The sequence below is a fragment of the Leuresthes tenuis genome, unplaced genomic scaffold (genome assembly GCF_036924035.1).
Source record: "Leuresthes tenuis unplaced genomic scaffold, fLeuTen1.0.hap1 SCAF_11, whole genome shotgun sequence".
Lineage (NCBI taxonomy): Eukaryota > Metazoa > Chordata > Actinopteri > Atheriniformes > Atherinopsidae > Leuresthes > Leuresthes tenuis.
Genome location: NW_027325365.1, coordinates 19,490,201 through 19,511,957, shown reverse-complemented (window position 1 = coordinate 19,511,957; position 21,757 = coordinate 19,490,201). Strand labels below are relative to the sequence as shown.

The window sequence follows — 21,757 nt, the reverse complement described above, 5'->3', positions numbered from 1 at the left end:
AATGACAGCCATGGTATAAAAAACAGGTGACACATATTAATCTGTGGGATAAGTCAACTTAACTATAAAAGAAAAGAAGAACACACACACAACAACTTGCAGCTGCACTTGATTCCTCACTTTCCTTACAGTAAACGCCACAAGCTAAAGGGGCATGTTGCACTGTCATGTGTATTTCCAGATGTAGCCCTTATATAAGCACCAGTGGGCTCAACATGCTATTTATGGGACTTTGAAGTAAAACTGAAAACGAGAACAAATTTTAAGGAAGTGGTCTCATGAGACCATTACCTCATGCAGTTACCAAAACCGTTACAACACAGCTCTGAACAAGAATCATTGCCGTTTAATTGTATTACTTATTATGAGTGATTTAAAGCAAACGTCTGTGTTTATGTGTTTTGTAAATGTCGGTTAGGACTTTGTTTTATCTTCCTCTTGAAATTGTATCATGCATTTATCTGTTGATCTCTTCCATAACTCTTGACCAGGTATTATAACTGCGTGCCCTTTGCCGGCTGTGTGTTTGTGGGACCCTCTAAAATATGCCAGCCCAGAGTGAAGACATTTGAAGAGTTGCCCCTGGAGATGCATCCGCCGAAATCTCCTCAAGTAAGCCCTTTATCCTTTCATCTCTTGTTGGAATTATTATTTTTTTCTTGGATAGTTTTGGACTTTGAGAATCTTTTGGGAATAATTACCTAAACTAGCTGCTTTGGCAGAAACATGCGTGACGTCAAACTGTGTCTCCTCCCAGGACAACCAGACTGACAGTGGGATGGTTCTGGCCTCCGAAGAATTTGAGAGAATCGAGCACAACCACATGGGTGCCGTCTTAAAAAGGTTCGTCATACAAAACTTCTGATCTTTGTTACCGCATTAATATGGAAAATGACACACTGTAGATATGCAGAGAGTTCATTTAGCCACAGCGTTTGACATTTGGACTGATCCACGCTTATTACTCACAGGGACAACACAATGAATGTCACATTAAAGCAAGGCGTTCCAGATATATGAGCAGATGATGCTTTTAAAGATGCCCCACATGTTTCAGTCAGTCAGAGACGACAGTCATTCTTTCTAATTTGGAAACTGTCAAACAGTCACCCACTCTTTTGTGTGCAGCGAAACTTGATTTGCAAAGGAAGTACGCATCAGTAGTCTGTCTGCTCAAGTAAGTAGACAGCCCTATGAGTCATATATCTCACAGCCCAAGTTTTGAGAATTAGATTCAACAAAGCTCTAAGGAACTAACCGAAGCCAAACGTAAAACGTAACACACTTATCCTGCAGCTGTAGCAAGAGTAGAGTCTTTAAGAGAAGACACTGGAATACTAAGAGTGACAGAGAGGTTTAAAATGATTTGAATCCAAATGATTTTGGATTCTATAATCTGTGTTTGTTCCTCTATCAAAATCTCACCAGATTATCTAATTTATAGTTGTTGGGCTTTGTGGTTCATAGCAAAGTCACAAATTGTCACTGGGCACAAGGGTGTACTTGGGATAGAGTCCAAATAAACTACAGAGCTGAAATGATGGCTTTAGTTCAGCCATATGGATATGGGTTACTTGGGTTCAAACTTTGCTGTTGTAAAGAATGACAAATGAATATGAATGAACTCTATATGGGCTATACTCCTATCTGTGGGCGCTGCATCCTGAAAAGATTCTCAACGGCACACTGTGCATCCATCAGCCTCAGATGTTTGTCATTAACACCAAAAGCTTCCGTTTTGTTACCCATCCCCAGTCGTATGAGCAGCACCAGCAGCACGGAGCCTCTGACAGCCTCCCACAGTTTCATGGGCCAGAACACCGGCACCGACAGCTCCAGGCATCGTCCCAACTTCTTCAGCCAGCTGTCTGGACAAACCTTCTATAACAATGAGTACGGACACCTGTCCGAGGAGGGCTTCTGCGACTTCTACTCGTCTCCAGACACCCCCTGCCTCGCCTCTTCGAATGTGTAATCTTACAACACGTACAGACCAAAGAGTGGAGCGGTTGAATGTGCAGATGAGAGCAACATCGCCTTATTGAGCTGTATGAAGATCCAGAGCTGGCTTCAACTTCTCTCAAAGCCCGTCCCATCTCCACTTGGGCTGCTGCCTCAACAAATGGACTGAACTATATTTGCCTGAAGTTCTCTAACCGGCCACTGGGTGGCAGCATTATGACAAAAATGATCTTTTAGTGTTTTTATTCATACATTTATATTTTTATCTTTTATATACAGAGTATTCTTCCTTTATTTGTGCAAGTTATGACTCATAGGGAGAAATAAATAAGTTTACTCTATTTTTATGTCTCATTAATGTGACATTAGAGCTGAATCTGTTAGTTTTATGTAACAGGAATTACAGTTTTAAATGCGTTTGGCCAAAAATAGTGATCCGTGCTGTGGACAAATCAGCAAACCAAACACATATTTGCGGTATCTGTGCCATTTAATGGAGGTGGGCATGCTTGGATACTCGCCACCGTTAACAAGCAATGAGTGACGAAGGTAAACAGAGGGATGCAGGGCGACTGGAGGAGTGAGTCACACTAAGCACCTCTTATCAGAGGTGGACGTAAGCATGATGATAGCTGTGACAGCTTAACGCCATCTTACTTGCTCGCCTCACAAATGACAACCTGCAGGGTGCCAGCTGACGGAAATGAGCAGCGTGAGGGCGCAAAGTCCACCTCTTCTGCAGTTACAGCCACAACAGCTCACTTACACAAAATTAGAGGTTCCGTTTTCAGTTTCTTTGAGTAATTGTTGATAAGGGCGCCCGGACGTCATAGGGTGAACTAAAGGTGAAAAAGGCGGCAAGTTGACAACCAACAGCTCACTTGTGTCTTCGTCCCCTTTTCAACCTGGACTGTGAGACAACAAGTTTGTCTCATTATTTAACTTATTTTTACTAAAACTGGCTTGAAAAATAAAGTCCTGAACTTGTGATGGATCTGTTTTGTAGGTTAGATTCATCTTTAAACTTTTTTTTTATTTACTTATTTTTTTTAATCTTCTTATCTAATCTTATTCAAATTAAATGAATACCTTAGAACCGGCTTTTAGAAACCAAAGACGGAGCATACGACACTAACCTCTATGGTACCTTTACTTGAGGGACACATGACATTACAGCGTAATTTGAGACAGAGAAGAAGATTGATGGCTTTTAAAGTAGAAGAGCAGGTTGTGGCGGCCTGTGGTTATCGTGGTGCTTGAACAGAGAGGTTAAAGTAACAACAGTATAACAAGAAAAAGAAGAGAAAAAAAAAAAAAAAAAACCTTCATAGCAACTGTAAGTTCATGCAAAAATAAAACATCCAAGTAAATCAAACCAGGAGTAAAAGACATTCATTATATTTCTCTTTGTCATTAAGATGGACCAGAAAGAGTCCAGACAGGAGACATTTAATAGCTTTGATGGAATATTTGGTAGAAATTTACTGGAAAATAGAGAATGATCAGTGTATTGAAAAATATCAAAAAGGTATGACTACACAGACACTGAACACACGGAGAAACAGTGAAAATCCAGGTATTCGCTGTGCTGAAACAGATGAGCGCTGATGAGAATCCTGTAGGGTGGAGGAGTAATCCAAAAGGCACAGTTTAAACAGTGGAGATAAAAAAAAATGGCATGCCGGCGTTAACTTAAATCATACAGAAATAACTATTATCTCAATTCAGGATCCCAAATAATATTTCCTTCAAATATCCATTGCTTTTTTTGGATTTGACAAAACAGAATTCAGATGAACTGACATCTTTCATGAGCAACAGACCCCTCCAAAAAACAAAAAAACAAACAAACAAAAAACTCATTTATAAACTGAATCATGTCTTTTCATATGCTAACAATTCGTCCATGAATTAAAACAAGATGTTCCCGTGACTTAATATATGTGGAATTCCTGGATGGAACACATGGTGCTAGCGCCAGATCTGAAAAAGTTCAATGCCGGGCACAAATAGGAGCCATTTTAACGTCGATATAAAGAGTTTCTTTTAAGTTGCCCCCTTCAAAAACATACAGAAGACAGCTCCTGGCACACAGTTCTTTAAAATCCATCCCCAGAGTAACAAGAGATTCCCTCTCCTCTCCTCTCCCGACCCTGATGACGGAGGAAACAGACATGTGATAGTCAGCGTCCACACGTCAGCAGGGCAGATGGAGCCCGAGAGGATCTTCAGTAAAGGAGACACGACCATGTAGCCTGGTAGTTATATCGCTGTGCCCGAGACCTCTCGTTGGTCACGGTGATACAATCTCCACGAGGAAGTTGTTTTCAATAAGGACTGGATTCAGCTAACAGGCTAGCAACTTTGAAGTTATAAATAAGATATGAAGAGGGGAGGTAGGCAGTCCTCAAGACATTTTTCCAATTTGGATCTTCTTCCAAGCTTCCGAGGCCGTAAATATACAGGAGTCAATGATTCCTGCGACTGTGAACGTCCCTCCAACGATGGCACAGATCTAGAGAAAACATTCCAGTCAGTCTCAATCTTTCAAAGCTTTTGTATATTTTTCTTTTCTTCTCTTCATTTGTTTGACTTAATGCCAGCTGAGCTGAATTCTCATTTGTTCATAGCAAAGCATTACGCTCACATCTTGGTATGAGCAAGCAAAGCAAGCCAGAAAAAAAAAGCCCTTCATTCACAATCTTTAGTCATGACTAATGATAACACTCCTCTCCTCAACATGCCTTAAGTCATGAGAGTCTTAAACAATACAAAAGACAAATAACAGTGCGGCTGCTCGGTCAAGCAGCCAATTTGACCCTGAACACATCATCAGCCGGTAGGAAACTTTCCTGATGAGGTGCTACATGCTGAGCTCAGATTGCTCAACGGACCAGGTGAGGTGGGGAGTTAAGGCAGCAGAAGACTAAAGGCTTTCAGACAGTTTGGGAGCTGAATTCATTCACTTTGTTACCATGAGAGGGGAAGATCAATACTCCTCTCACAGATGCCATTAGCAGCTGCCTAACTTAGTTTAGAGCTGGAAGCACGAAGGTACATCCATTTGTGACCTTGTAAAGTACACTCAAGACTATTCTGACTTCTAACACAAAGAGTTTGGCTTTACATTCAAATTTTATATTTATATATCTATATATATTTAATTTTTTGTTTTAAAACCAGTTAACACAGTGTGTTAGCTTATAAAGTTGGTTTGGCTAACATTTTAGCTAACAGTACATATTCAGAGGACACAGACCATTTGTATGGAGTTGTTTCTGTCTACCTAACAAATAAGTCCAAGATTAAGTTCTTGTTGGACAGGACCGGCTGTTTAGCAGCCAAATGCTAACCAGCCACTAACACTGTCCTCCATGGGAATTTGTGAGTCATGAACATGACTTTCTACGTCACAATCGCAAGCTATGAGTTCCATTTGAGGATTGCAGATGTTCGTTGGGTCATTCGTTCCTCATTTCAATATTTTGTGAGGAAAGATTTGCCCTTTCATTCCATTTAGGTCATCCCTTACCCATGCCATATCAATTAAATATAAAAAGAAAAGAAATGGCAGAAAAAGAAAAAGGCTCTGTAGCTGTGAGGAGAACTACGGAGTCACTATTCAGCTTTGTACATTATGCTCCCTGCCATTGGAATACTAAACATTTTACAGCTATGCTAGCTCCTTTGTGGGGCTAAACTTGGAAACAGTGGTGCTAACCAGGCGCAAAATCATTTTTGGCTAAGCCTTGTAATTACAGAGGCTGGTATTCAGGACACAGCTTCTATTCATTACAAGCAGGTACTCATGGGTGAAAGGCCAGAGATCAAAAGCTATAATATTCATTTCACGTTTTGGATTGTGCATCCATCCATCCATCCACTCAAAATGCTGAGATTAACACAGAGAAAGAGATCAACTGTTATGAGAGCTGGATTGATATATAACAAAAGAGCAGCTGTGTGTGTATTCCATGGTTGTGCTGTGGCTGTCACAGATGACTTTTAAACTCAAAGGAAAAGAAGGACAAGTAAAAATTATATGAAATATGCACAGAAATCTCATAACAAATAAGTTTGCACAAGTTAACATTTAATGACATTTTATATAAAACTTGTAACATAACGGTAGAAAGTAAAGAAAAACTGAATTCTGGCCAGAGGTTTTGTGTGAATTCACTCACTGTTGTGACGAAGCGGTAGAAGGGCTGTCTCCTCTCTGTATACTTGACTGTGATTGGACTGAGGTCATATCTGAACCAAATTGCTGGGATAATTCTGCCCGTGTGGCTGTAAGCGACATATTCCTATGTGGACAGGAAAAAAAAAAAAAAAAAGGGAAAGTCACAAATCTACAAAGTTTCTAAATCAATTCAGAGCAATCAGCAGCTTTACTCCCATTTGGGGCGACGGCAGTGTTGTCCGAGTGACTTCGGAATACTTTTTGGATGAAGTCACTCGAAGACATGAATGATTAATTGAAAGTTCATCTTGGCTGAGTATAACTCAGATGAAGTTAGCTTGACGAGGCCACAATGTGTAGTGAGTCACTGATGACACTCCTAAGTTCACAAAAAAACAAAAAAAACACTGCAAATCCACCCACGCAATCAAATTTTAGTCACGTCAATACATCTGACATGACAAAGAGTGCCACGGTCCGAGCTAAGATTGTGCCTCAGCTGGACTGGTATTTATGTTTTGATGTGAGGTCAAGGAATATTTTGCTCAGGCCCTCATTTCCATGCCTCACAGCTGAGCTAAACTGTTGTTACTTCACACTCCGAAGCCAGTTGGTAGTCAAAACAGTTCTAGGAAGTGTCTTTATGATTTGTTGACATCTTGAGAAGGTTTTTCAGTCACCAAGGGTGAGCTTTCAGGTCCCGGTAAGTGCACGAGTTAATGAGGCAAAGCATTCTCTGGCCATATGTTGGGGATGGTCATGCTGCCTCTATGATGAGTGAAAAAAACGCAACATACGACTCAAAGGTAGGACCTAATAAAAAAAAGAAAAGCAACAAAGTGTGCTTGGATACAGTACCTTGTTGGCTACTGTGTACTGGTAGGAGAACCTCTGTTTGCCTGAAAGGTCTTCATACACTGTTGGAACAATCTTCAGTATGTAGTCATGTGAGGCCAGAGCTGCAATGGAAACAAAAACATTTCAATAAAATAAATAAATAAATAAAAAAAAGCATCTTCAGCATTCAAAGTATGATGCAGTCTTGATCACGACGTAAGTGTGTGAAGCCTTTTCATTTGAGGTTTAGGCGTCTCATTGCATTGCTTCATCCAGTGTCAGCCGGCAGGCTTAAATGTCCCATAGTGGCCATAAGGACATGTGCTGAGTGAATACGTACGATTAGATGAGAGCCTGTCTGCCCCTCCTAAAGCGTTAAACGCTCCTTGGACTTTTTGTACCTGCATCACAATGAGAAGAAAAGAGGTTCTTGTTCAGTCTTGTTACTGTGGATCTTATCTTGTTCAGTTTCTTTGTGAGTTTTTTGTGCACGTCTGTTCTGACCTGCAGCTTTTCACCGAAAGCCAGCTTGTGGATGATGTGGCTCATGTCGGGGTTTTGGGGTTGTGCTGTGGCACTATGCGTCGACACGTGAAAGTTTCCTGGTACCTGAAGTTGCAAATTGTACAAACGCAGAGCCGGTTTAAAGTTTTCGTAACACCACAAACACCTGCAACACATTTAGTTCACTAATGGCCAGCTCTACGTGGACGCACACTTGGTTGGAAACTAAATGTTCCTTGCTGTGCCTCCTTCCTTCACAAGTTTTACATATTTCCAACTCTTCCACGAACAAGAGTGTTAATTGTCCAACCGCTGAGTTAATCATTTTAAATGTGGGGGAAAGACTGACGCACAAGATGTGGACAAACCGGGCCCAGACTACACGCAGATGTAACTGAATCCCACAGCTCTTCCATTAAACTAACTCAATTTAGACTGAAGGAGGAAGTGGGGGCCAGCACCCTCCATATTGCACTCAACTCCAACACAAATATACAGAATAATGTCCAAGAGTAAATGTCAGCGTCCAAAACTGTATTCATGTATTTCATTTAGAAATGCGGCGTGCTTGGGTTAGTTTTCTGGCGTTCCACTGTGTTGTGATGAGGCCTTACTTTGTTGACTATGAACTCCCCCTCAAAGCGACAGCCGCTCCCCTGGTTGAGAGGAATCTTCATGGAGTTGTCTATGTGACCGACCTCGTGGCGGCCCATCTCATCTTGGATGTCCAAACCCACCACTGAACAAAAAAAGAGACAAAGGAGGGGATTTAAAAGTCAAATTCCAAACTTTTTTACTTGCAGTCAGGCAACATTCGACGATTAGAAACAAAATCATTTACTTTTGACAGATTTACTTTAGTGAGTGGTTTAACTTTAAAAAAAAAATGTCAGTTGACAGATTGATGTACTTAAGTCACTAGATTCACTCATTTAATATTGCAAAGTGATCCAACACAAAAGAAAGTCTCGTTTTTAAGATGCAGGTAAAAAAAAAAGTTGAAAAAAAGTTGAAAAAAAAAAAGACCTCAAATGTAAAATTCAGCTCTTGAATCTTTTTTCTGTTTAATTTAAAAGTCTGTCTTTATTTTGTACGTGAGGAAATTAATTAACGCAACCACACACAAAAAAGAAAGAAAATTCCCTACATTATGGCAGGCGATGACTGATAACTGATACTGAGAGGAATGTTCATCTGCAGCTCTACTTTTCTCATTCAATGACCAAAGAAAAACATGAGTGATGAATAAAATGGAAACTGTAAATATCACTGCACAGGGTGACCTACAAAGTCAACACACAAATTCCAAACATAATGCCCCTCATCGCCCCATCTCCTGGTCTGTGTTTTTCCATAGAGACTTCAGTAACCCCCCCCCCTGTGTGTTGGCACACTGGCAGTGACCTATTTTCAGAGCCTGTCAGTGTTGCACCTTGGCCAGCAGTGCGAAAAGGGTTGTGTGCTGGATCTGTGCTAAAATCTCCACATGCTGCCTATCCGACCTTTGACATTCAAGGCGAGTTTAACACCCTCTCTCTGTCTAGCCAGATCTTGAAATACAGTGGACAAATATAAGTGATGGGAGTGCGAGAGACATGATCGTTTCGCCTTTTAAAGACGCTTCGGACTGGAAGTGGGTTGCTATAAAGTGGATCTGAACTGGGGTGGGGTGCGGGTTGTTATGGGCTGGCTACACGCGGTTGTGCTTTTCCATGAAGTCACAAATCAAGACGAGGCAACCCATAAAGGTCAGCGGAAGGAGAAGATGTTCGACTCTGGAAAAGAAGCGGCAGATAAATAGTGAAAAGAACTGCCAAGTTTTCCATGATGAAATGGTTTCATCCCTCCAAGTAAATTTGCAGCGGATGACAAGCTGTTTGGAAGCCTGAAGATACGCTGGCACTCGTACATTATTAACTCACAGGGAGACTTGATGTGGGTGATTTCTGTTCATTACGTGAAGCTGCAGTGTGGTGAAACCAGCACGCTGAACTGGAGTTTGAGACGGGCCTCGTATTTCATTTAAAAAATGAGCCTAAGTTCCTGCAGATAAACAAAACCACATTACGTGGAGTCATCAGCGGCTTTAATTAGAAACGGTGGGCTTTGTTTGGGCATGCCACAAGCGAGATGGCCTAAACACGTGGCTGACAGCTGTGGGTCTGTATCCCAGAGCCTCTATTGCATCAATCTGGGTTTCGTTTTCACCCAAGTATTTATTAGCTTTGTCGTTTTTGGATACTGTTCAAACTAAATAAATTCTTTGCTGTCCCAACCATGATAATGTGCATGTGTTTGTGTGTGTGCGATTCGTACAGGGCATAGCTTTATAAGGGGAGTCATGAGGAGCAAATAACCAGTGACTGCTCCACATCCTGCCCACCTCTCTAACATCAGAGTACAGCAGACCAGCCGACAGACGCGGCTTGGTATCAGCAGTGCAGCAGCGTGAGATTAAACTGGGGCTGGTCTGGTGTTATCTTGGAGCACGACACAACACGACTAAGTAAATAAATCATTATGAAATTCTTTATCTAGTGTTTAGTTTATCTTTTGCCAATAGGCCTTGCGAAATGGTAGACATGATAAAGGGAAAATCAAGCTGTAAAAAGGAGGCCTATAACAATGTGAAGGAGTAAACATACCAACAGATAGAATAATGCAGAGAAATAGAGAGATGTATAAGTGTATATACTCACAATCACAGTGCAAGTTTGGCAAACTGATGTTTAAACTCACATCTATCTTCCCACCACTGTCTTTATCAGGGTCATCCACATACAATTCATTTACACTACAATGGATGAAAAAGAGAGAAAAGGTTAGATCAACAATATCTCTTCCTACTATTACATATTCTTTTCACACTGCTTTAACAGTGAGGGACTCATCTCCTGCCAAATTGCAAGAAAAGAACATTTGTGGATCTCTGACAGTGTAATTTCCCTCCTCTCACGGCCTTCTCATGTCATCCCTTATTAAACACTGCCAGGCGGCTGACGCATACACAGAGCCAATTTCCTGTTCGAAAATTGACTCCTTTCATTGGTTATAACACTGGTTGGGCAGAGTACATCATAATGAGGGCATTTGCATTCATTATTAAGTCCCAGTGTGTTTCAGCTACAGGATGTTACAAGACAGACTGACGCTGCAATACCTACATTTCAGTTGCTATGAACCCGGTCAGCTCTGACAGAAACAGGAAGAGTATGAAGACACAGCACAGAATGGATACTGTGGGGAAAGAGGCAGAAAGTTAGAATGAACGTCTTGCTCAGACTTGAGTCACATTCTATCACGTCAATCCTGGAAAGATGCAAACCAAATGAGCCAGACAAATCCATTTTCCCTTAAATAGCTGACCTCAGCTATGGAGATTAATCAAATTGCAGCAGTCGTTAAGAACAACAAAAAAAACAAAAAAAACCCTGCCCTAAATAGCAGTTTTATTAGTGATGTAAAGCCTGCCATTACGTGTGTTCAAAAGAACCATCCTTCACTAATTATCCATTGAATAACAGCACACCAGGCAGTCATTACGCCAGCGTGTTTTTGAGAGAGGTGATCTCATGCTATTCCTCACCAAGTCCTGCAAACTGCTCATTTCAGGTTTCCTTAAACAAATTCAAACACTGACACCCTAACCGAAAAAAAAAAAAAAAAAAAAGGCTCCTTCAAAGAATCTAAACAAAGACCAAGTTAGGAATATCAACCTTAAGTAAAAATAAAATGGTATTTTTCCACTCTTAGTCAGCACTAAGTAGAAGCAGCCAAACTGTCTGTTTCTCTTCATGTGTCAAACTAATCAGCAAAAGGTTTAACAAAATGTTGTCATGTGTTTACTAAGATAAATATGGAAGTAACTGATCCGTGGCTGCGCAACTGTGGTCTATCTGGTATGGTGAGATCCACGGCCAGAAAGCTCTCATGCAGCAGGTGAGTCGTGTTTACGTGGCAACTGTCTCCCAGGATGTCACAATCACATGACCCTGTAGCTGGCAGGGCGTTGCGGCCAAACCTGCGGCGGATGAAGGCTTTACATAAGGTAATGTTTAACCAACAAACAATAGGGAGTGTCGCTATGACACATACGTTAACAATTCAGGTTCATCAAAAGACTTGAAGTAATTATTTGCTGGGCCTGTTTTTAGGATTTCTAAAGATTAGAGTGATGAGCTCAAACTCCCTTTCAACTGTCCAACAATGGAAATACTGAGGAATCAAAGACTTAAAAAACTTTTATTTAAACTCATACAGCTCATACAGACTCTCTCTGTGACACAAAGAATCGGATACAGGATACAGGATTTAAAACTCTGCATTTCTGCAATCAGATATGCTGACATTGTTTGACTAAAGCCTAAATTCACTAACTAGCACAGACAAATGATCAACGTGGGCAGAGCAAACTAAGTGTAAAGAAAAGTAAAAGAAAGCCAGTCAACAGATTGACAATATGTCTAAAACAACAAGGAGTACTGATAGAACTGTGGCAAAAACAGAGCTATTGTTCAAAGTGAATACCAGAAAAATTAAACCCTAGTGGAATGAGAGCCTAAAACAGAAAGACTAACAAAAAGCAGATCGGGTCAAACGTTTGACCCTTTTGTGAAAAGGGCTGTTTATGGATGCCTCTGAACCACATAAGCCATTGTGAGCTGACCTGCTGCAGATGAAGCAATAACAGTTGTCTAATATCGAAATAAACCGAATGCCCTCACTCTGAGACAGTGGCTGGAGACAGGAAGGGAGTCCAATGTGTACAGGAAGGACTTCTGCCACTTCCTATTGGTGGAAACTCAACTCGGGCGTATATCTTTAGTAAATTTACACTCCACCCCGTCATCCAGGAAAGAGTGCAACAACGGCTCATTTTATCAGTTTGATTTGAGGTTGATACATTGTTTTACTCTGCACTCTCATTGTGATACAAGAAAAGAAGTGAAGCGCCAAAAATGTGTCATCAGGTGTCATGCATTCAACCAGGCAGTGAATAATCAATCCCATCCTTGATGATACAATGACTGATTGATGACAAGTTGGAAAAGCGTGACCTGACAGGAAATAGCATTTGGGTTTCCAGTGATGACTGCTCAGGTGCCTGAGGCAATAACAAAACATGATCATTAGCATTCTTACCATACGAGCTGTACTAATAAGTAGGACGAACCTCTGTTCAGGGACAGGCAGGAACATGATTTACAGCCGTCAGGCTGTCCTACTAAAACTGTTCCTCAAAAGCTCCACCCCCCTGTACGGCAACTGACAGCTCACTCCTTTTACTTCCCCCCCAAAAAAAAGCATGCACATCAAATTCTTACTATGCAAGAATGACTATTTTCACAATTCAGACAAAACTGAAGTCATTATCTTTGGACCTGAGCGCTTCAGGGAGAAATTACCAAGCTATATTCTTACTCTAGATGGTATTTCCTTGACTTCTAGTACTACAGTGAGGAACCTTGGAGTTATTTTTGACCAGAATTCATCATTGGATGCACATATAAAACAGGTTTCTAGAACTGCCCTCTTCCACCTCTGTAATATTTTGATTGGACGACTGTAATTCTTTATTATTGGGCTGTCCCACAAATTCTCTGAAAAGCCTCGAGCTGATCAAAATGCTGCAGCCAGAGCTCTGATGAGATCTAACAGGAGAGATCATATTTCTCCAGATTTAGCTTCTCTTCATTGGCTCCCTGTTTCTGAGGAGATTCTTCTCCTCACATATAAAGCTCTTAATGACCAAGCTTCATCATATCTTACATATCTCATTGTTTATATTTTCCTAACAGAGCCCTTTGCTCTCATACTGCAGGGTTACTTGTGGTTCCCAGAGTTTCTGAAAGTCGAATGGGAGGCAGAGCCTTCAGCTATCAGGCCCCTCTCTGTGGAACCAGCTGCCAGTATATGTCTGGGAAGCAGACACCCTCTCTACCTTTAAGATTAGGCTTAAAACTTTCCTTTCTGATAAAGCTTATAGTTAAGGATGGCTCAGGTGACCCTGAAACATCTCATAGTTAAGCTGCTATAGGCTTAGACTGCTGGGGGACCTGATCTGTCACACGTTTCCTGACTTTGCTCTCTTTTTCCCTCATTTAATTTCTCAAATGCTAAATGATGTACATGTGACATTATTGTGGTTATTAACTTGTGTTTCCCTGTTCAAACAGATATCTTTTAAATGGTGTTACAGTGTTTGTTGTCCCCTCTTTTTCTGTCCTCTCAAACCTCAGCTGGTCGAGGCAGATGGCCACCCTCCCTGAGTCTGTTTCTTCCTGTTAAAAGGGAGTCGTTTCTCTCCACAGTCGCCTCATGCACGCTCAGGATGGGGGATTGGACTGAGGAGAAGTTTTGGTGCAATTTGTTGGTTTCCTTAGTCAGGAAATTATTTTTTGAATTGGCTCTGTATGAATGAATTGGACTAATTTTGAATTGAATTAATTGGATTTAATTTGATTATGATTACAATTAACTGAACTCCAATTGGCTAGAATTGGACTAGATTATTGAAGTGCCTTGAGATGACATTTGTTGTAATTTGGCGCTATATAAATAAAACCGAATTGAAATTAATTGAATTTGCAGACGGGAGAGACCGCAGGAACATATTAACAAATGCCTGTCATAATACATAAGGGGTCACTGATAAACCAGAGTTACGATACAAATGAAGGTTGGCTTTCATTGCTGGTTGTTCTACTTTGAAGAAAGGAAATAAAAGATACCCCATGTTCACATTACAGTAATTTGTCAAAGAGTGGATTCTTAATGAGATGAACTAAAGCATTTGCAAAGACTCTTACCACTTTCAGTTCTGTATGTTAAATAAGACACTTGGCAAACATGTTCATGAGCTAAATTAGCATAAAGACTAGCGACACAATGAAAACAGCTAGCCCAGCTCTGCATAACAAATAAATAGATACATAAATAAAATCTGCTTATTAGCACCTCTGATGTTCGTTAATTAACATCTGTCTTTAACTACTATGGATACCAAATTGGAAAAAAAAAATCGCAAGCCTTAATGTAAACCTAAAGCTAGCAGTGTGTTAGTTTAGCTTTAGCACAAAAACTAGATTAGCTACTCCAGACCAAATCTGTTGAGCTACAGTAACTGTCACCAATTAGCAGGTAACATCTCATTTGTTAAACACGTATAAACAATGGTGTAGAATCTTTGCTAAAAGACATCTGACACAGTATGGGTTGTTTATGGTAATGTATATGGTTAATAATGCTACATTAGCCGTTTCACTAGAAGCTGAAAGCTTAAAAATGTTAATTAACTCATAGGAGTAGTATTGATATTTTCAGCTTTTACCAGTAAAAAACATTTGCAGGAAAAAGGTGCTCTCGCTTGTGTACACCAAAAATATTTCTCAAATATATACAATTAGGTTGAGTGCCAATCTGCCACATTCAAACCACCCACAAAGGAAAAAAGTACAAACCCAAATTGGGATACTTTGAGCTTATCTGATATTTCCGAATTTAGATACTTTATAATTCCAATCCACCCCATTCTGAGAGAAAAAAAAATATAGTGCTCTTTACTTCACTTCATTTATCTGACAGCTTTCAACACTTGTTACATTTCTAATGAAAATAGTTAGACTGAAAATATATGAAGACCTTATGATACTGTGTAGTGCTTTGTAACAGATTCAATTGTGCTTTGAAGTAGAGCTAAAAGTCCTATAAAAGGTACCAAAATATCAGGATTTCACTGCTTTGCCTTTAAGATAACTTAGACTGTACATTTTAAGCCTCTAAATTCTGGAGGCTTTATTCAAATTCAAAGGGGGTATGGCGGTACTACAAAAACTACTAAGAAACAGGCCGAGGCACACCAAAAAAAGCTCCAAGTTTTACCCTGCTTTTGACCCATCCAGATCCTAATCCAACTGAACAAGCCTGATCCACTGAGACCTGACCCCATGAAATCCACTATCAACATCTCTGCGTCACAATCCACATGACCCCCTCAGAGGTCCTGGGTCCATGGCTGAATGAGGCAGAGTTATTTAGTGACCCAATGAGAACCAAAACAATATCAAACAGGTGGTTCTATGTTTTGTGGCTAGTCAATATACATATATATGGAAAGTTCAAACTCGATCAAACAAATTATCCACAAAATGAAAAGAAAAAAGGTTGGTTATGATTTTAGCGTGTGCACGAGGGACTACTCACTGAAAGCTCCCGTGTAAGTTGGCTGGGTGAGATCTTTTGGCACTTTCCTGTAGATATCGAATCTGAGAAGAGACAGAGGGGGAAAAAGGAAACAAAAAAGGGAAATGGGAGTGTGAAAAAAGAAAATCTAATGTAAACACTACGTGCTGAGAAAAGCAGCACATTCTGTACCCATCATGCTGTGCGATATTACAGAAGAGGGGTGGAATGTTAGCCCTGGACCACCGCCATCACATATAACAGCCCCAGACACTTTTACAGGGTTACAGCCCTTCCTTTGCATGTGTGCTCTGTTACTATGAGGTGACCCCAAAAAAAGCCATTCTACATCCACACAGAAGACAAATCCAATAAACACACACACATCAACGCAGATATATAAACACAACTCCAGTATCATTTCTAAATCACATGGTTTCATCTTCTCTGAAGTAAGCAACAAAAGTGAAGGATGCATTTGGACGGGCAGGAGAAAGCAAAAGCATTTTTTATTTTATTTTGGGGAAAATCACTGAATCAGAGGCCAGGGAGGGTGACGTAAATGAGGCATAATCAACTTCTCTCTCACAAAATATTTCTGTTCCCTTTTTAGGGAGCTAAATCCAAAAAAAAAAAAAAATCTGCTACTCAATACTGAAAGTATTCCCATTCAGGAGTTCTTGCACATACATGTCCTTTTTGGGCAGTGAAACCTTTTCAACCCTGCACTTCATCACTGACTGCACTAACTCCACCCACATGCCCACCCTCTCTTCGCGCTCGCCTTCCACATCTTCCTCCAAAACACTCACATCTGTGTGTACAGCTGATGAAATGCAGGGCGGAGGAGGAAGTAGGAGGGAGGGTTTCCTGTCCAGCCCCGACCGCGTTGGTCCTCCTTGTTTTGTTTCACCTTCTGCTGGTTTGTCTTCATCTCCAGCATACAAAGCCCTGGATTGTGAACTTCAGCCAGCCCAGCCCCCCCCCCAGCCCCCCCCCCCCCCCCCTCGAGAGTATTTTTTTCAAATCTTCTCCTGAGACCACCAGACAAGAGGGATTTGGCTACCCTCTGGGGAAAATAACTTAGCCTTTTCACATTTTTAGCACACTTTTCACTGACTGCACTCCGTCTTATGACAGATAAGTGGAAGCAGACCTATGTAAACCATCTCTAAAACTTGTTTAGGTACATAACGCTAAAAGAAAGTGTGCGTCATGAGATTACTTCCTCAAAATTTCACACCGTTACCCCAAACATTTGTGAAAAGGGCACCGATTCTGATTATTACTGCTCTAAGGAAAATGAAAACAATGAAAAGAAACTTTTTTTCACCTCAGTGCTGAAGTCAAAGGGAGCATGTTTGGAAGATGTAACCAGTGGCAACCGCGTGAAATACTAGGTGAAATGTAAAGTGGGAAAGGATAAAAGGAAAATGTTTGGCTTCGATTTCTGAGATTCTCTGGGATACGCTGCTGATATTCAGGTCGGGCGTCAGAATTGGATAAATTAAATCCTTCAGCTTGCATTTCCCTCTGCCAGTGAAATGCTTTCTTTTCTTTCTTTCACATCTGATTAATGCTGACGGTGGAGGGGTGTGTAGGTGCACGAGCATTAAAATTATTCAGATCTTTAGCTGACACCTTCCCACAGGTTGTACCTCACACGTCTAGTCGCTCAAGATGTGCGATAGAGTCGAATGCCGTCAAATGCTTTTAATTTTATTCAAAAGGTTACAGTCCGTGACGTGGACAAAATTAATGTTATGGTGTTATAATATTTGGTAAAATGCCTCAAATTACAAAGTAATATAGCGTCTCAGCTTTTCACACACAAACAACTTGACCAGATTGTTTGGTGGCTACAGTTCAGGAACCCTGTGCCAACACACTCCCTCTTCCTCCATCACACACCCTGATCATTTCACTATAAAATTTAAAAAAATAAAAAACTACAATCGAAAAAAATCATCTTGGTCTCAAAATAACACAGAGGGTTGTACACAATTCAAATGCAATAAGAGATGAGCAAACCTTGAGCTTGAAAGGACTGGCACGAATGGAGGCCAGGAAGCTGGAGATGTGCAATAAGGACAGATAAAAAAATAAGTCTGTGTGAGCAAATCTGTCACATGAAGGCCAGATTCAGGCTTTAGGCCAATTGATAAAAAGGCCAAATGACCATGCTGGCAGTCTAACTCATAATGAAACTTTATTCATAAAGCTCCTTCCAAACTAAGGCGCTGTAATGAGTTAGGTGGAGACGGGTAAGATGCTGTAAATACATTTGTTGTTTTACACATGCACTAGTCTGATATCTGTAAAAAAAAGAAAAAAAAAAGAATTTGCTTTTAATATTTTACATGGACAGATTCCATCACTATTCAGGAAAATGTTCAATCCTGTTCTGATCCAATTCTGGACTGCTAAAATCTCCTCACAGCACATATCAGTTTTTATACACAGCTGCTACTGTTTTCATTATGAAAAGGCAGTTTTAATCCATACGAGTAACCTGGTCTCTGTGGTTGCTTTAGCCTCAAATGAGCAAGATTTAAAAAAAAAAAAAAAAAACATCTACCTCAAATCAGCTTGCAGCTGTCCACTCCACAGGTAAACATAGCTGACACTCTAAGCAAATCATAACGACAAGAAAGAAAAGCCACTATTCATGAAGTCTAATGAAACAAAGCATATTTACAGCATCCTATTCAAAAATTGACTTCAAATGCCTTGAATTTGGCTAAAAATGTTGAGCAAGACGAACACAAAAGTCAGTCTCTCGCTGATGCTCATCTTTCCCTGAATCACAGCAAACATATTTTCCACCATGACATGTTTTGTCAATGGTAAGGACACAGTGTACCAGCGCATCTCTGTTAACACTGTGGGATGAAAAAACAGGGCTGCTCTTCAAGGAAAAGTCCTATTAGGTAAACTGACTCTTGAGAATGAGTCACAGTTAAGTCAGTGGCTCACCCTCTCCATGTGTCACTGAGTAAACCCACATTATGGACAATTACGGGTCGGTTACTGATGGTTTTCGCATCAGAGCCTATAAGCAGCGTGTTCCTCCGTCTTTTTAGGAGGTTTTCTGTAATCTACGAGGTGTTTGTCAAGTATCGGATGGGAAACGCGCATCACTGTCAGGAAGATGTCCAGAGGACGTGTAATCACATCAACAGACGAATCATTAAACATCTTCACTGAAACTCTGAAGTCATCGCGATCCAACCATCACTTTACAAACAAGCACCATCATATTAACCCGAAACAAACATCGCTGTGTCAATATGTGGCCTAAAAACCTATTAAACCTGAGAATGGAAGTCTTTGGGTTATCCATTTGTTATTTTGGCATGGTCATTGTCAATAAGGTTACACTCATAATAAAGAAGGCGGTGATCTATTGCAGAAACTATTTCACCATTCGAAGAAAAAAGAAGAAAAAAAAAAGGCCAACACTTCCTGTAATGAGTGATTTCCTGGAGAAGCCCAAAACCCACAATGAACTCATCTTACGAACATGTTGAGCAAGAGGAATAGAAGCTAAATATGCTAATCCACGGCTGAAAATGGTCTCACCCTACTTAATGTCTTCCCTGCGCAGTGTTCAGCTGTATTCACAAATAAGGCATTTTATTTAAAAAAAAAAAAGGATATTTCTGAATTCAAAAGGACAACCGGTTCAAATATTCAGCCATCATTCTAGAGCACCTTTTCAACAACATCCATGATGTCGTCATTCGTAGAGTCTGTCAGCTTCTTTCCTCACAGAAAGCCTCACATCCGAGAACGGCTCAAGAGTTGTAAACATGGTTTAAGTCAAGTGAGGAGAAGAGATGAGCTATTGTTTGTTCGACTTTGAAGCCAGCGCTGGCTAACCAAACTGTTGAGTACTTAGATGCACGTGGTGGAGCTTCACCCTGCGTAAACATCGTGGCCTTTTTTTTTTTCCTGTATCACTGGTTGAAGATGGATGATCTCTGTTTGTTAACACTGACCAAACAGAGGCGACGTAGCACTGGACCAGACGTACGTTGTGTTTTCAAAGAGCATCCGAGTATAACAGAATCAACTGAGCGACAACAGTGTGCCTCTGAGCTCTTGACACCTTGTATTTGTGGACACACCCTGTAGGTTTTAAATTTTGGGATATGTTGACACAGGACTGGAGGGCTCTAGCTTCATGTATCGTTTTTTTCCACAGTTTTCTGTGTGTAACCTGCTCCTTTTTCCTCGTATGATAGTTTCTAAGCCACGCTGAAAATTCAAAGCAAAATGTTTGCCCGTTAAACACTTTGGACCGCACTCCTCCTCCTAAGAGCAAGACATATAACTTGAAGATGATGAAGTCTATTAAGTCAACAAGCTTGCATGGTTTGGCTTTGCAAAGCAAGCACAGAAATAGATCTGAGTGCTCACTTGTGTAATATTTATTCCTGCAGGGTACATGTGATGTTACTTATAAAATTAAAAACAAGCATCGGCCTTACAGCGTCAGACAGTAACGAGAACTATATTTTTTACTTGTTGCATCGCAAATAAAATTAGAACGCCAGCTGTATAGTTTGAAGTTTTCGTGTGGTTTAAAAAAAAAAAAAAAAAAAAGACATGCATCTTTCTGGGAATACACGCTTCCTCTCTGTATGTTGTAATGTACAGTAACAGAACACTGATGACTAATGCTGCAGTATTTATCAGCAGGCGGCACTCTGAAACTACTAGTTAGTTGGTCAATCGGAACATTACCAGCTGTTGCAATGTTGGTTTCGTACAGTCAGGACACTCGGTCAGCGCAGCACCAGAGCACAGCATGACCTCTTTGTAACCCTCTGACCGCCTTTTACACAGTCTTCATACACAGGTCATCTACCACAGCAGCACCACAAAGGGCTTCATAATACACTGACTGTGTGGTATATTTTTTCTGTCGTTAAAACACAGCTGTCATCCATGCGAGAAAGATAAGAGAAACCGTCATGAACTGTAGGAACAGGCAGGTTGTGTGATTAAAAGCTGCAAATGCTGAGAGACAGTGTTGTAACAATGAAGGGACCACTATGCCAAAGGTGGCTGAGTGTAAATATCCTGTCTTTAATTTTGATTCACTAGGTGTTCCATTGACAGCCCTTCACAGTAGGTGTGACGGTTAATCGTTGTCCAAGTATCAGGAGATTAGCTGAATGCCAGCAGATGTGTGTACTAAATACTTTCATTGTTTTACACATTATTATTGGTGGCTCTGTTTTTTTTTTTTTCATGTACTCATAAGACTGCAAAGTTTTAAGCTACATGTAAGACTAAACTAAGCCATAACGTTTGTAAAGTAAAACACAATCACGTGGCGTTCCGCTTTTTGTGATGCTTAACTCATCCCAAAGGTTACTGAAATCAGTTTTAGTTGCAAAAATGTGGCTGGAGGAGGAAAACATGCGCATGCGCGAGTAACAACCCGCACAAAACTATTGGAGCATACCTGAGCATCACCTCACCGACTTATAAAATCACTTCATGGTCCGCTGCGACAAAGGAGGCTGATCCTAGCTAAATACAAAACGGCGTTGTTACAACTTTGACGTTTTTTCTTCAATCAGACACGATGCTGGCACAGACGTTAATTCATCCTGAGCTCACACACTGCAAACACTTCCACCCCCGTCCTTTCACGTCTGAACCCAAACGAACAGAAACCCCATACTCACCTCCTAACATCGAAAGGCATGATGTTTGTACGTTTGACAGGGAGTTAGCCCTCAAATTTACAAATAACGGCCGAATATACAGCTTTCTTCAACGCTACCGGTTGTTCATCGGTACCGGGCTGACGTCAGCTTAGGACGCTTTGCAAAAGCCTATTGGCTGAAAGCTACTTCCTGTTTGCTCTGATTCTGTTTCCTCCCGGAGCCTGATTACTGGTGTGGTGTCAGGTTAGCAGACTGTAAAATGATGAAAATGACTGAATATTGTCAAAATAAGAATCACAGCAACCGAATAATTATCTATTCGAAAAGCTGGGATAGACTTACTGGCCGTAAAATATTTTTTGCGTTTATCAATTGGTCAAATACCTTTAAAACGTCAACATGAGAC

The 21,757-nt window shown here is 40.7% G+C and overlaps 2 protein-coding genes across 2 annotated transcripts in view; one reads left to right on the top strand and one right to left on the bottom strand.

Moving 5' to 3' along the window:
- flt4 (fms related receptor tyrosine kinase 4) overlaps positions 1 to 2,305 on the top strand; it is a 47,787-nt gene extending 45,482 nt beyond the window's left edge. The window contains exons 28-30 of the mRNA XM_072395975.1: positions 492 to 612; positions 758 to 843; positions 1,756 to 2,305. Of these exons, the coding sequence (XP_072252076.1) occupies positions 492 to 612; positions 758 to 843; positions 1,756 to 1,975 (427 nt within the window). The 3' untranslated portion in view covers positions 1,976 to 2,305. The remainder of the gene's footprint in view (positions 1 to 491; positions 613 to 757; positions 844 to 1,755) is intronic.
- Positions 2,306 to 3,094: 789 nt separating this feature from the next.
- On the bottom strand, positions 3,095 to 21,535 carry ergic1 (endoplasmic reticulum-golgi intermediate compartment 1). Its single transcript, XM_072395974.1, has 10 exons — positions 21,370 to 21,535; positions 15,689 to 15,750; positions 10,651 to 10,723; positions 10,186 to 10,280; positions 8,101 to 8,225; positions 7,487 to 7,591; positions 7,323 to 7,383; positions 7,004 to 7,104; positions 6,147 to 6,269; positions 3,095 to 4,477 (listed from the first exon to the last, which is right to left on the bottom strand). The coding sequence occupies exons 1-10, from the start codon at positions 21,387 to 21,389 to the stop codon at positions 4,370 to 4,372; spliced, it is 873 nt and encodes a 290-aa protein (XP_072252075.1). The 5' UTR covers positions 21,390 to 21,535; the 3' UTR covers positions 3,095 to 4,369.
- Between the last annotated feature and the right edge of the window lie 222 nt (positions 21,536 to 21,757).

What these genes read in the sequence shown, in the direction of transcription:
- ergic1 (XM_072395974.1), bottom strand. Translation starts at nt 21,389, where the DNA reads ATGCCTTTCGATGTTAGGAG. An exon ending in AGACAGGCTCTCATCTAATC is followed by an intron (nt 7,105 to 7,322) that starts GTACGTATTCAC and finishes TTTCCATTGCAG; the next exon opens with CTCTGGCCTCACATGACTAC. An exon ending in TCTACCGCTTCGTCACAACA is followed by an intron (nt 4,478 to 6,146) that starts GTGAGTGAATTC and finishes TGTTTTCTCTAG; the next exon opens with ATCTGTGCCATCGTTGGAGG.